The 13,457-nt window shown below is 42.3% G+C and overlaps 1 protein-coding gene across 1 annotated transcript in view; it reads right to left on the bottom strand.

The window, feature by feature from the left end:
- The window catches only part of mctp1a (multiple C2 domains, transmembrane 1a), a gene marked incomplete at both ends in the record, with an annotated part of 123,428 nt that overhangs the window by 22,573 nt on the left and 87,398 nt on the right, over nucleotides 1–13,457 (bottom strand). The window contains 2 exons of the mRNA XM_080048147.1: nucleotides 2,220–2,276; nucleotides 12,264–12,380. Coding sequence (XP_079904273.1) covers nucleotides 2,220–2,276; nucleotides 12,264–12,380 — 174 coding nt within the window. The remainder of the gene's footprint in view (nucleotides 1–2,219; nucleotides 2,277–12,263; nucleotides 12,381–13,457) is intronic.

Below are 13,457 nucleotides of genomic sequence, written 5' to 3'. Positions count from 1 at the left end.
GCCTTGGCATATTTATTAATATTTTCCCCCTCTCTGCTCTCTCTCTGTTGCTTTCTTCTTCCCTCGCTCCCCTATAGGCCTGTGCCATAAAAGAGGCCTTCTTTGACCCGTCCTTCATACTTACTCATACAGTCTGAAGCTGTACCTCATATCCAGTGTAAAATACCTAATATTCAAAGTAAAAGACAGATTTGTTAAGCCTTGCAACTTCATTTGTTCTGCACTTAAACAGGTTGAAGGGATAGCAAAGGGAAGGGAGAGAGAGACAGTACTGTATGTGTCAGAATGAAAGAAAAAGAAAGGGCAGGGAAGGGGACAATTGAGGGAAGGGGAGAAGGAGAGCGGGAGGGGAGAGACGTGTAGATGAAGAAAAAATAAAAATGCCCCCTTTTCAACTTCCCTACAGCTCAAATTAAATGTTAACAGTTGAGGGGAGCAATAGATCAAAATGTATGAAGTCAGACTTGGTAAATTGTAGCCTTTGTGGCGGCTGTGCTATCCAGCATCCCCATGCCTGTGTGAGCACAGAGAGCAGGGCCCTCTTATGTGGAATAATCAGTGTGGCACCAAATCTGACAGAGGCCACAGAAGCTGCTGCTGCTGCACCTCATTTCAATATGAAAGTACAAAATGTATTTCATATAATCTGCAGCTTTTCAAATGCCTGTATTTTTATTATTTTTTTCCCTGAGAGGAAAATGCAATGTGGAGGAAAGATGTAAAGAGAGGGTAAAAAAAACAGGTTCAAGGTTGCCTGGTGCATATCTTCAGTCACTGGCCCCCCTGTACATTCCAGCCTTGGAACTTCACAGCCATGGAACGTTGCTTCTGCATCACTGTGGGAGAGGATGTAATGCTCACGTATCTTTGTGTGCTCATCGCCCAGACGGCTGCCTTGCTGACTGATTGCCTGACTTACTGGTGTGGGATGACTATTTGACCATCTGCACTATAAATATGTTTTTTTAACCCTTTTGTTACAGAGCTTGCACTTGTGACCCCCTCCAAAATGGGAGACGCTGTAGCAAGGTTACAGTTGCATAAGTAAATTTGGCATACACAGTGTCCCCCAGGCAAAATTATTTTCAGCTATCAAATTGCCTGGTCAAAGGCCCTTTACAATTACCATTTCAAACAGCCTGGAGTTTTCCTCCCAAAAAGATTACCAAAACAGACCGTGCAATTTACCACATCTTAGCCTTCTAACCTTTATATTGCTGGAGTGTGGCTCTAAGGCATCAAGTATCGGCTCAAGTCATTTCAGATTCCAGATTGTTTAGTGCGGGTAGTTCACGGTTTTTGTAGAGTAAAAGTTTTGGAATTCACATAGAAGCTCAGGTTATAATTGTGTCCTCAAGTCTAAATCAGACTGGAGCATCAAACAGAAACATCTCAAGCGTGCCTCACCAAAAAAAAACAGACACAAACACAGTGGGTGGATAAAGGGCTGTACCATTCCAATTACCATTCCCAAATGGAACATTGACAAGGCACTGTTTCCTTTCCAGTGGCATTTGTTTCAGTAGCTGTTCTCTACAATGTAAACGAGCGGAGGCAGTAAAGAAGCCACCTGTTGTTACCTGATCGTGTCTGGACAAGCCCAGATGCTGTTTTACTGGGACATAAAGGAGCAGTGAATGGACCTAAATAGCTAACTAAGCACTTTATATGGGTGCATGTTCTCAGGAAGCAGGGGCTGAAGCAAAACGTTCGTAATGTAAATTTCGACATCTTGTTATCAAGGGGAAAAATAAGGACAGTTTACCAAACTGCAGTAAAAGACCAAAGCAAAAGAAAACCACAAGGAAAGAAAGTTGAGGAATGTGCCATGTACGTATATACCTAGAGAGGAAAGTTTCCAAAAAGGTTAAACGGTTGTTCAATCTTTGCACATGTGTTTGTGTTTGTGCCTCAGGCGGTGAGAATAGCCGAACAGGGCAGGAGATGGGAGGGGAGTCATTTGGTTCGTCTGTTTGTGTTTCCGGTGTGTGTGTGTGTGTGTGTGTGTGTGTGTGTGTGTGTGTGTGTGTGTGTGTGTGTGTGTGTGTGTGTGTGTGTGTGTGTGTGTGTGTGTGTGTGTGTGAGAAGAAGTATCAACCCCTCCTGAGGCGGTGTGCATGTGTGTGTGTGTGTGTGTGTGTGTGTGTGAGGACACACGTTTGTACATGTGTGTGTGTGTGTGTGTGTGTGAGTGCATCCCTGACATGAGACATAATTACCTTGTCATCTTTGTCAAAATCCTCATCCTCGTCCTCCAGCAGGTCCTCCACTGCTTGCTGACAGTTGCAACAGAGGAAAGAAAGAGAAAAAAGAGGAAGAAAAATACAAATGTTTACGCAACAGCTGTAATACAGATAAAGATTAGGGTTCATAGTCAAAGCAGCCAAAGTGGCATCCTTTAGCTGAATGGTTATACTTATTTCTGGCTATAGAGTTCATTAATGAGTATGGACAGCATGCAGATAGCACCACTATTGGATTGGTGTGTATGTTTGTGTGTTTGTGTGTGTGTGCTTATATGTCACGAGCCTCTCAATGATCAAGAATTACAATTTAGTTTTAGAAACGTTCTGCTGTTCAATTGTGTTGAACACTTCCGAAAATGTAAGCAAATGCTCTGCCTTTGAATTTTCTTAACGGGCTGAGGATTTAAGTCTATTCATCCACTCAAATCACATCGCACGAAAGTATTTGAAATCTTGTGCTATTCGGCAGGACGCGACTGCAACTCCTGCTTTTTATGACTGTGCTTTGTCCCCCCCGTCTGACCTCTTTAACCTATGGCTCTTGTGTCTCACCTTTACCGTCAGCCTTCCTATACCGCTATACATTCGTCTATCTATCTATCTATCTATCTATCTATCTATCTATCTATCTATCTATCTATCTATCTATCTATCTATCTATCTATCTATCTATCGTTTCACATCTCACAGAAGAAGAGAGAAAAGAAGAAAGCCTGCAGAACACAGAGCAAGTCACAAAGAACACCAACTATGTGCTTCAGTGGTCCACGACCGATGAAAACAGGAGCTGGTGTAGCTCCGAAAGCCCCAAGATACCATGATTCATACTGTACAACACAAAGAGAAAATTACAATAGACACACTGCACACAGTCAGAGCCACAAACACAAAGGCACGTATGGATACATACAGTATACTTTATAACATAACAATGGTTCGTGCCAGTTGGAGTTTTTCCCAATTCAACAATGTCATTCTTACGTACAAATTACATACACACAAATGATTGAAACATCTGCATGTAAAAATTCCATATTTTGAATACAGTACAGCTCAGACCTCTATCAGCTTGCAGTGATACAGTATTAGAGTTGTGTCTTTATGAACATGCACAAGTTCACATGTGAAGTCTGATGATGCTGAGGTGAAAACCAAAGACAACTGCTGTATCTCCTATCAACCCTCGTTCTGTCAATCACACACATCAAAGCTTCAAGGTCATATTGTTGCTGCATATTTACATACACAAACACCCATATCATAAGTCTTACAGCTTTCAACCACAGTATGCATCTGCTCTCATTGTTGTACTGTGTTAACAACCCCAACCCCCCAAAAAACCTCCACCCGGCCTCAACATCACCACAACCCCCTAACCACCTCCAGAACAGCACAAACTAGTTTGGAGAAATCCAAAAATCATTACTTAACAAGACAATAGCTTTTGTCCTTTTTGTTTTTCATAGGAATAAGGGGGGAAACTATGTGGCGGGCTGACATAAGCCTCTTATGTAAATGCAAGCTTCCCACACAAACAAAGAGGAGTTCAGAACAGCAGAGTTGAGAGGGTAGTCAATAGTGCATGTGTGCGTGTGTGTGTGTGTGTGTGTGTGTGTGTGTGTGTGTGTGTGTGTGTGTGTGTGTGTGTGTGTGTGTTCTATCAATAGCTCAGAGTCGCCAGGGCCAAGTATTGTGCATGTATGCATGGCACTACTTGTTTTAACTCTCTGACAGTAGAGCAACTGGTTATTCCCAGCTCACTGAGACTCCATCAACGTCTAGACAAATAAGCTTGACTGTTCACAGTTCGCAAGCTCTTTATTGACACAGAATTCATTCACTTTCTACCCTATACAAATACCACATAGGGAACTCTAGTGCTCGGCCAAGGCAAAAGATGTAGACATGATACTGTAAAATGAAAGCCTTCTGGCACCTCTAAACAAATGAACTATAACTGTTTATAAAGTCATCACGGTTCCTCTCAAATCCTTTCACTCATGCCAGAAAACAAACATAATGGATTCCTCCTCACACAGGCTTTACTAGGGCACGCCTGGCACACGCTCCAAACTTTAAACAAAAGGAATGAGCATGAGCTAGCTGGAGAAGCATGACCTAGAGAGACAGAGAGAATGATAGAGTCGTTTGTCTCCCTCTGCTCACCGCTCTGCTTTCTCTCCTCTATCGCCTGTGGTTACAGAGAGAAGTCATGTTTCCCGCAATGAGACACAGTGTAAAATTAATAAATAAAAAGACGTGGAACATGTCATCTGCCCTGAAGATTGCCACAGCTAAATGTGTGCACTGAAGCTACTGTCTCAGTAAGGGAGGCTATGAATTACCTTGGTGCAGCCGATGAATTCCAAACATCTCTCTCTCTCTCTCTATCCCCCTCTACCTCTATTTGTCTCATTCTTTCTCTCTTTCTAAGACCTGTTTGGTGTATGATATCATTTGTCTGCTTATCCCCCCATTATCATGTTGTTTGAATTACTATCATTACAGCACGGCAGCATCAAAGCCTTGCGTTCGACAGGATCGTGTAGAGCTCACATTGCCTGCAGAGCTGCTCCAGTCAATTCAATATCTACTGAGGTGGGATTAACATATTCAGACTACTACAGGCTACTCTTACAGATTACACTGTGCCCCATAAATACATACAAAAGATGGTGATAATAATAAAAAAAATACACACAAAGAATAGATGTGAGTACAATGACATTGAGAGTTCAATTGGCTGTATATGAGTAAAAATATATCTTCATGGCCTTTGTGACTTAAAGCCTTAGAAGCTGATTGGCAAGAATTAAGTTGCTGTTGCCTTGGCTCAATGCAAGCCAGCACAATCTCTGCTACATCACTCTCTTACTGTACTCTACATCAATACAAAGCACTGTCTGTGAAGGACATATTGTGAGTAGGAACAAACAAATGTCAAATAATTGTCAAAAAATGTGTCTTGCTTCTCGGCATGGAAAGGTTTTGATCATGTGTGTGAATGATTTAATCTTTAATGAAACCATAATCAAAATAATTAAGCAACCAAAACATGTCATGGAGGTGGTCTTACGACTCTATGTTTTGCATCTTCATGTAAACAATCACATCACATCACATCAGAGAGCCACATCTTTCTCCATTCACCTTTTAGTGCTGCTCGGTCTGCTTGGTCTGAATTTTTTTTTTAAACTCCGGACCATCAGCACTACAGCAGATGATCCAAAGATTATTCTAAAACACTTTACCTAAATCAGGGTAGTGTCTGTACCTGTGCAGTATCTTGATTTGTGTCCAGTCATTACTCCACTTACTCAAACAAGGTTAACTCCAACTTTGATGTTTAGATGTATGGTTTTACTATATATAATTTAGCCCTTACCCAAGTTATATAAAGTTAAAAGTGCCTAAACAAGTTTCAAACTAAGGTTACAGGCAAGTATGACCCTGGAATAGACATGGAGAATATATTCCAAGCCTTAAAAGGTGGAGTCAGCGATTCTGGAGAACGCTTGTTGTCAAACATGGACATTCTCCAGAATAGCTGACTCCACCTTTAAGTCTAAAGAGTTATGAAATGCTCATGAACCAATTAACAAGACATATGTGTACACGGTTTTAAAACTACACTGTATGGAAACATACAGGGGAATCTAAAACTAACTTGACAAGCCCGGGACAAAAAAAAGGGAAAAAAAGGGAAAATAAAAAATCTACTACCTGGAGTAGTAGCCACATCGTTTTCCCCTCCTTCTCTGAAATGCCTCTACTCTCGCCCCTCTCTCTCTCTCTCCCTGGCCAGGCTGAGTTCCACTATCTCCCCTCCTAACCTTCCCAATGACAGCCGCGGGGGGAATTGACGCCGAGGCAGACATCTCGGCGAACATGAAGATATACTTTCTCATCCTTTTTTCACTCATTCCTCTATGCCTCCCTCCCTCCATCCTCCTGCTGCTCTTCCTCTTTGATACGTGAGGGGGTTTTAACCTCTCCAGCTGCTGAGGTTTGGCCGACTGGCTGGCTGGGGGATCTCAAGGCCCTACTTGGTATGCACTGTCCATGAGCGTATGTGTGTATGTGTGTGTGTGTGTGTGTGTGTGTGTGTGTGTGTGTGTGTGTGTGTGTGTGTATATTGCCAACACCACAGTTTCTGCAGACTGGGGGAGGGCTGTGCGTCTGATAAGGGCTGTTGGCTGAGCCTGGCTGACCCACACGGGCCCTTCACAAGCTGTCAGAGCCGTGGCCCTCAGAGGGGGGCCTTTCCATCTGCACTGCCCCAGCCAGGGCTCACCCAGCAGGGGGCTGGATAGGGGTGAGGCCGGGTGCAAAAGGAGCTGGAGGCTGGTGGTGGGGGTGAGAAGGGCGGCTCCATATTCATGAAACCAACACCAAATCTGCGTGCATAAGATTGAGGTTTTGGGATGGAGATGTAAGTATCACTAACGTGATGTACATTTCTAATTTGCTGACAAATCAGCAACTATGTTTAGCGAGAGATTTAACCGCTATCAAGAGGAATTCATAATTTGACATGCTCCACTGGCCTTATCAAGTTAGTCAGTACATACAAGACATTCAGTGTTAAGACATTATCATGGCTGTTACATAGTTGGTGTGCAATCGAATGCACACAAACGCACTCACATCTGTAGGCCTTAGCTCAAAGTATAGGGCTTAAAAACAGATACAACGGCTGAACTGTATAGACAACACAATAAGCTCTGAGGCAGGCATCCTGAGCTGCTGACGTTGTTAGCAAAGAGCACAGACAGTTACAAAGGTTCAGTGTGATGAAGGGAGTTCGACAAATGGAGAGAAAGGAAGAGAGAGACAACATGATGAAAAGGGAGGCTGGGAGGATTCTGCAGTGGCATCCGTGATGCTCCCGGTGCTCCCGTCCCGCTTCAAACTCTGCCCGTCGCCTGTCTCTCTGCCTGCCAGCCTGCCATCCTATCTGCCAGTTGAGCAGAGACGGAGAGGCAGCGAGAGGAGCAGAGATGAGCGTGCTGATGCCGGGGCTGGCACGGGGGAAATCAGTGGGGCACAGGCACTCCCAGTTAAAAGTGACATGACCTTTTGATTTTGTCACCTGTCACCAACTGCCATGTCTGACTCCGCACCGAGGAGCGCCTGCCATCCACCGCTGTTTGCCTTTGCCTCCGTCTCTCTGTCGCTCCGTCTCTCCGAATGCCTCCCTGTCTTTTTCTGTCTCCTGCTCCCACTCCATCTCCTGTTCTCCTGTTCCCTTTTCCCAGAGTTGCGGTTTTACGGTGGAAAAGTGGAGGTGTGACTTTCTGGAGGAGTTGGAGGTATAATAGGCAGTGAGTGTATCCTCATTTATTCCAGCTTTCCCAATATATTTACTCTTCTCTACCTGTGTTGTGCGTGGCTCTTAATGAGGGCAGATGTCAAGTCAAACTGTGCTTAGAGACGCAGAAAAGCTTTTTTGAGATGCAACATCGGGGAAAAAATATAATGTAAAAATATGGCAATGTCACAGGGAGTGATCCACAGTCAGGAAAGTAAATATTAAACCAACACAACTCGAACTACACAGATTTAAAGAAATACAAAATTAATATCTGAGTCGAAAACCTTAATCAAATACTGTACACGAAATTTTCATTTCATTTCATTTTTCCTTTATTTATCCTCGAAAGATCAATTGAGGGGTGACCCTCATTTACAATGATAACTAAGATTCATCAAGCATATTATATTCTATATGATTCTTTTTTGTGGAAATCCTATCTAACTCAGGATGTAGAGTTGGATAGAAGTAACCACCTCTATCTCAACTGCTAGGCATGTCTGTAAGTGTGGGGAAGTATCTTTAGGCCATTAGGGTTTTCTCTTCGGTAATGGGTTGGCGGATCCAGTGGGTGAATCTACGTAATGGTCTGAAGCATGGGATAAAGAGGATAGTTCTCCGGTGTCTCTGGGCCTAATTGCTCGTCATCCTGTGGTAGAAAGAGACATCACTGTGTTCTGCATGTGCCCTCTACGACAGCCTGCACTGATATTAACACCTTCATAACATCTGGTAAGGGCCTTCCTGGGCCAACCGAACAGCAAGGAAAAGATTTCTAGTGGGATGTGTCCTTGCTCCTTAATCTCAACCACCCATCATATAAACTCACGCAAGCAGGCGCACATGTGAATACTACAGACTATGCTATGAAAAGAGACACGCGCGCCTTGCAGTCTGTTTCACTCCCAGCAGCCGAGCCAAGCCCACTGGCAGCTTTCTTTGCAACAACAGGCTGTTCCAGGTTTAAAAAACGAGATAGAGATGGGGAGGAGAGGGTCATGTCTTTAAAGTGCTCCTTCAACTCCCAACAATGGGAGACTCCATGAATGCAGAACGGATAGCCTTCCTTGACAGTCCATTTTCAGCTTTGAATGCCAAAGTAAAAGTGGTATACATATATCCAAAGGCATACGAGGTCTTATTCTTTGTTTGTTTGTTTCAGTGAGCATGTTACAGCATGACACACAGGTCAGCTAACAGTTTTGAAGAGTCAGGGTTTGCAGGTCAGAGTGCTACATGATAAAAGAGGAGGTCGGCAACCTTCCTGGTGCATTGCCTTCTTTAATCGCTGTTCTGAGTACGCTCTGACTGCTTAGCAGGTACTGGTCAAGGTTAGGGCGAGGGAAAGGAGCGCTGATCCGGGATCTGTTTGCAAAGCAGCATGTAACCACACAACATTCAGTGACCCTGAGTGGTGAATTACAGCGTGTAGAGAACACTGTGTTTGTTTATTTGCAATAGACTGTGGTTGTGGTGTAGAATCAGAGAAGGGTCCTCACATTGAACCTATCAGATGAAGCAAGGCCGTTCAGTTCATTAGGAAGTCAGTGCTCAAGTGTATACTTGAATTACTTTTTTTTTGCTTTCTCTCTCCCTTTCTCCACCTTTTACCTCTCTCCCTCCCTCTCCCTCTCTCTCTCTCTCTCTCTCTCCCTCCCACTCTCTCTTTGCCTCCCTCTCTCTCTCTCTCTTTCTCTCTCTCTGACCCAAGAGATTCTTCTGGCATTACCCTCACCCCAGACTGCTGGAAAACCGCAGCCTCCGGATGCTGACCCCTGTTCGGCTCGGCACAATGCTTTAATTTTGTGTGTTGTTTAAAGTAATTAGAAAGCCTTTTCCCCTTGTTTTCTTTTCTATTCTTTTCTAGGGGGGGTTTGCCAAGCGAGGGAGGGAAGCAGTGAGTCGTCCATGAATTCAGTTTGATAAAGACTCGGAAGAGGAATCCAGGGGGCTGGGAGAGGAAGCAAAGAACGCAGATACTGTACTCACTTCCCCTCTGCAACATCTCATTGGGAAATTGTCTGAAAACAAACAGGGACAGGACTCAGGAGATACTTATGTCTGAATGTGTGTGTGTGTGTGTGTGTGTGTGTGTGTGTGTGTGTGTGTGTGTGTGTGTGTGTGTGTGTGTGTGTGTTTAGGTGTGTGTGTGTGTTTAGGTGTGTGTGTGTGTAGGTGTGTGTGTGTGTGTGTGTGTGTGTGTAGAGCATTTGCTAAACAAAAAAATGCCTGAAAATATCAAATGCTTAAACCACTTTACGTTACCTTTACTGTATGTTTTCAGGTTTCCCATAAGGTAGTAATTTCACGACAAAGAGAGAATTGATAATAGAGAAAGGGGAGAGGGTTCATCACATTCACCCGTCCTGAGGCAGTAAGAATGCAACGTGGAGACGAGAGACAATGATTGTCAGAGAAGCTTCTTTGTGTCAGCCGTGCTGCTCTGTACTGTTCAGCACAGCTGTCACAGCGGCAAGAAAGGTAGCATTAATGGTGCTAATCTTTGACAATTAATCCTGCTTCCATTGGATGTACTGTCGCAAAGAATGTCTGCACACATGTCCTTGCCGATGTATGCACACATGCAGGAGATTAGACACATTATGTGTAATTAGACACACACATTTTTTGTAAAACAGATACATGTACGTGCAGTGTTTTTTGCCACACATGAAAGTGCCACACAAACACACATCTTGGGTGACTCGTACCTGCAAATGTGTGTGTGTGTGTCCGTGTGTGTGTCTGTTTGTGTGTCCGTGTGTGAGAGTGTGAGTGTGTGTGTGTGTGTGTGTGTGTGTGTGTGTGTGTGTGTGTGTGTGTGTGTGTGTGTGTGTGTGTGTGTGTGATGGTATCGAAACAACCTTCAGCTTGGAATGTAACTGGGCAAAAAATCCCAAAGATTACTTCCAAGAAATCATATTAAAATGTATTAGATAATACTGTTCATTAGTTCTTTTTAGTTTTTTTAAACAATATTAGTCAAAAATATGCATTTCAGATTCCTGGTCTTATCGTGGAAGTACCGGTACGTCAGTCAAAATGACACTTTTGGGATACTAATAAGATGGCGTCCGATGTTAAAAACAAAACTAAAAAGTAATAATTGTCCATATCTCCTTTTTATAACATGTGCAACATTTTCTTTTTAAAAGAAACTTGCCATCTGAGTAACACCATTATCAACATTTCTTAATGTTTCAACCAATTCCTGAGGTACTTGAGACACAATGGTCCCCTTTCAAGGAGGAGAGAAAAGCAATTCTGCATGAAGTAGGAGTTACATGTACTTGTATGTGAAGTGAGTGCACATTATGAGAATATGTAACCTTTGTTGCTTCATTTTAATTAGAAAGTGCATGGGAAAAAGAATATCATTAGGTCTGGATAAATACAAGCAGCAGGTGGGGAGACAAATCATCATGGGTTTTGTCTTGAGGCATGTGTGATTTTTTTTTTGTCAAGCAATGTCGCCATCTACAGGTGAAGAAAAATATCCTCCGCCATTTAAATGTGTGCCATTCACAAATTAAGTGTTTAATTATATTTGTTTAGCTATTTGTAATTGCAAACCATTAATTTTCATGTTAACTGTCTATACCCTGTTTATATACCCAAAATTACAGTATGTACGACAAACTACTGTATAACACAACACAAAACTAAAATATTAATAACTAAATCACAGCCAGACAATAAAAAAAGTGGAAATAGGCTTAAAGATAAAGAAGCTTTGAAGAATGACTAAATAAATATGTGTTGTAAACTATGGACAGTTCATATCTAATTCCATTTTTATATGTAAGATTTGAGTGACTCGCAGCAATGAAATCTGGTTCATTATAATGACTCAATTTAATATCTCCCTCTTGTAAATCCAATCCAATCTAACCCAAATAATCCTTATGAAGAGATCAATATACACATATAGAAGGCCAGAGGCGGCGGGAAAATCTGAGGTCTGTTAACTGGTTATATCCAACTGGGTCTTGGGAAAAAGGCACTTATTAAAATTAATCACTTCATTGTTCACGCTCACTCCATAGTCCAGCTCTCTTTCTCGTTTTCACTCTCTACTCTCCCAATGTGCCTGGCCATGATTAAAACATGTCTGTTTCTCCATGACATTGCTTTGACATCATTTAATTGGTATAAGAGATAAAAAATAAATGAAATAAATAAATATTCTACCTGGTAAGTGGCGTAACGTAGCTCAAGGTGACAGCCCATTATTTTTTCCTCTTCTTTGCCTCAAAGAAGGCAAAGTGAGAAATGTGAGATTGCACTGAGAATGCGGCAACTCATGCGGCCAGATGGAGTTGTGTTTTTTTTTTTTTGTGTTTTTTTAAGATTCGGAAGGTATTTTAATTAAATTCCAATTGTGCTCAAAGTTTACGACTGCAATTCAATCAAAAAGGTGTGCTTTAAAAAAGTTTGAATTATGCAAATCGTGTTTCCTTTTTAAAAAATTGTTTTCTCATTCATCTGTACATATGTACTGACTATAATTCCCCTGGTCACATTTTTTTGACAGAATAAATATGCATAGTTAGTATTAAAAAAGAATTAAATGCAAGTAAACATGATTAATGTTTCAGATAAAACAAGGACCTAATGTCTCCATGAAACAATTGTTTAATCCTGCACTGAGTGTCGAAAAAGGCTCTTATGAGTGAAATGAAAGGACCAGTGATGTTACTCACCACATCTTGCCTGGTATCCTTCCCCGATGCAATGAGGATGTAGTTCCACGCCAAAGGCAGCAGCAACGCCAGCGGAATCATATAGAGTTCAAAGTTCCAAACGATGATGACAAAAAGCTGAAGAGAGAGAAGAAGAAGAAGAAACTGTCAGCAAAAGAGAACAAAAAAATAAGTGAGAACAGTGTGTGCTAAGAATGTATACACTCGAGACCCCATATTGACCCTCGGTGAGGCAAACTCCTGAGAACGTACGCCGACCATATGTGCGATTTGAAACGGGACACATTCATATGCAGAATCATAACCACCATGGAACAAAGCGTAAAAATGGGACTGGGTTTCAACAAAAGGTACAGGCCTGGTGTCGGTGAGCCCAAGGTTGAGCACCCTGACCCTAAAGGCTTTCTGGAGTCTTGAGCTGAGGAGGAGGACGATGAAGAGGATGAGTATGAGCCGTCATAGGCTCTTTCCTCCTTGCCAATCATCCCAGAGGCTGAGGTCATGTACCGTTTTCAGCTGACCCCTCCATACTCAACCCCAAACCCCCTGCATCTGACCCCACGCACCCCACACCCCGAGTCCCTAACCCTGTCACTCCAAGCCCCAATACCCTCTCTCCTACCCCAAAAGACTCCTATGCCCCATCTCTAACCTTCTCTGCACCCATCTGCCAAAAACCATAACCTCTATACCTCCCCTCTCATCACCAGACAAGAAAAGTACCATCTGAAAATTAACCTTTCCTAAAAACCCTGTATTCTGATGTTGGCAGGAGCTCTTTAGCCTCTGACAACAGATTACTGTGGTGACTGGGAGAAAATATATGTGGGAAAGAAAAATTGCTAATAACGAAGGCTTGTTATGTTATAGCGGCATTGTGTCAATTGTGGTATTGTTTACTCTGTGAGAAATTTGATATGTTGTGGGAACCAAATCTGCCATAAACAAACTGGAAAGAAAATCAGATTTATCCTCTCTAATAGTTTCCATGCTTTAGTATAAAGATTTCCATGATTGATAAGACCTTAGCATCAGAAAATAAAAATAAGCTGAAAATGCAAACCATGCCTAATACCGTATATTTTCTAGCAAAGCCTATTTATCAAAGTAAAGTGTAAAATAATCATTATATTTAATGTGAGTAAAATTGTGTTGAAAATAATTATTCTCCGTATAGAAATGCCATCCCTATAA

The sequence above is a fragment of the Ammodytes marinus genome (genome assembly GCF_949987685.1).
Source record: "Ammodytes marinus genome assembly, chromosome: 2".
NCBI lineage: Eukaryota > Metazoa > Chordata > Actinopteri > Uranoscopiformes > Ammodytidae > Ammodytes > Ammodytes marinus.
Note: the sequence above shows the minus strand (reverse complement) of the source record. Positions and strands in the feature narration are given on the sequence as shown.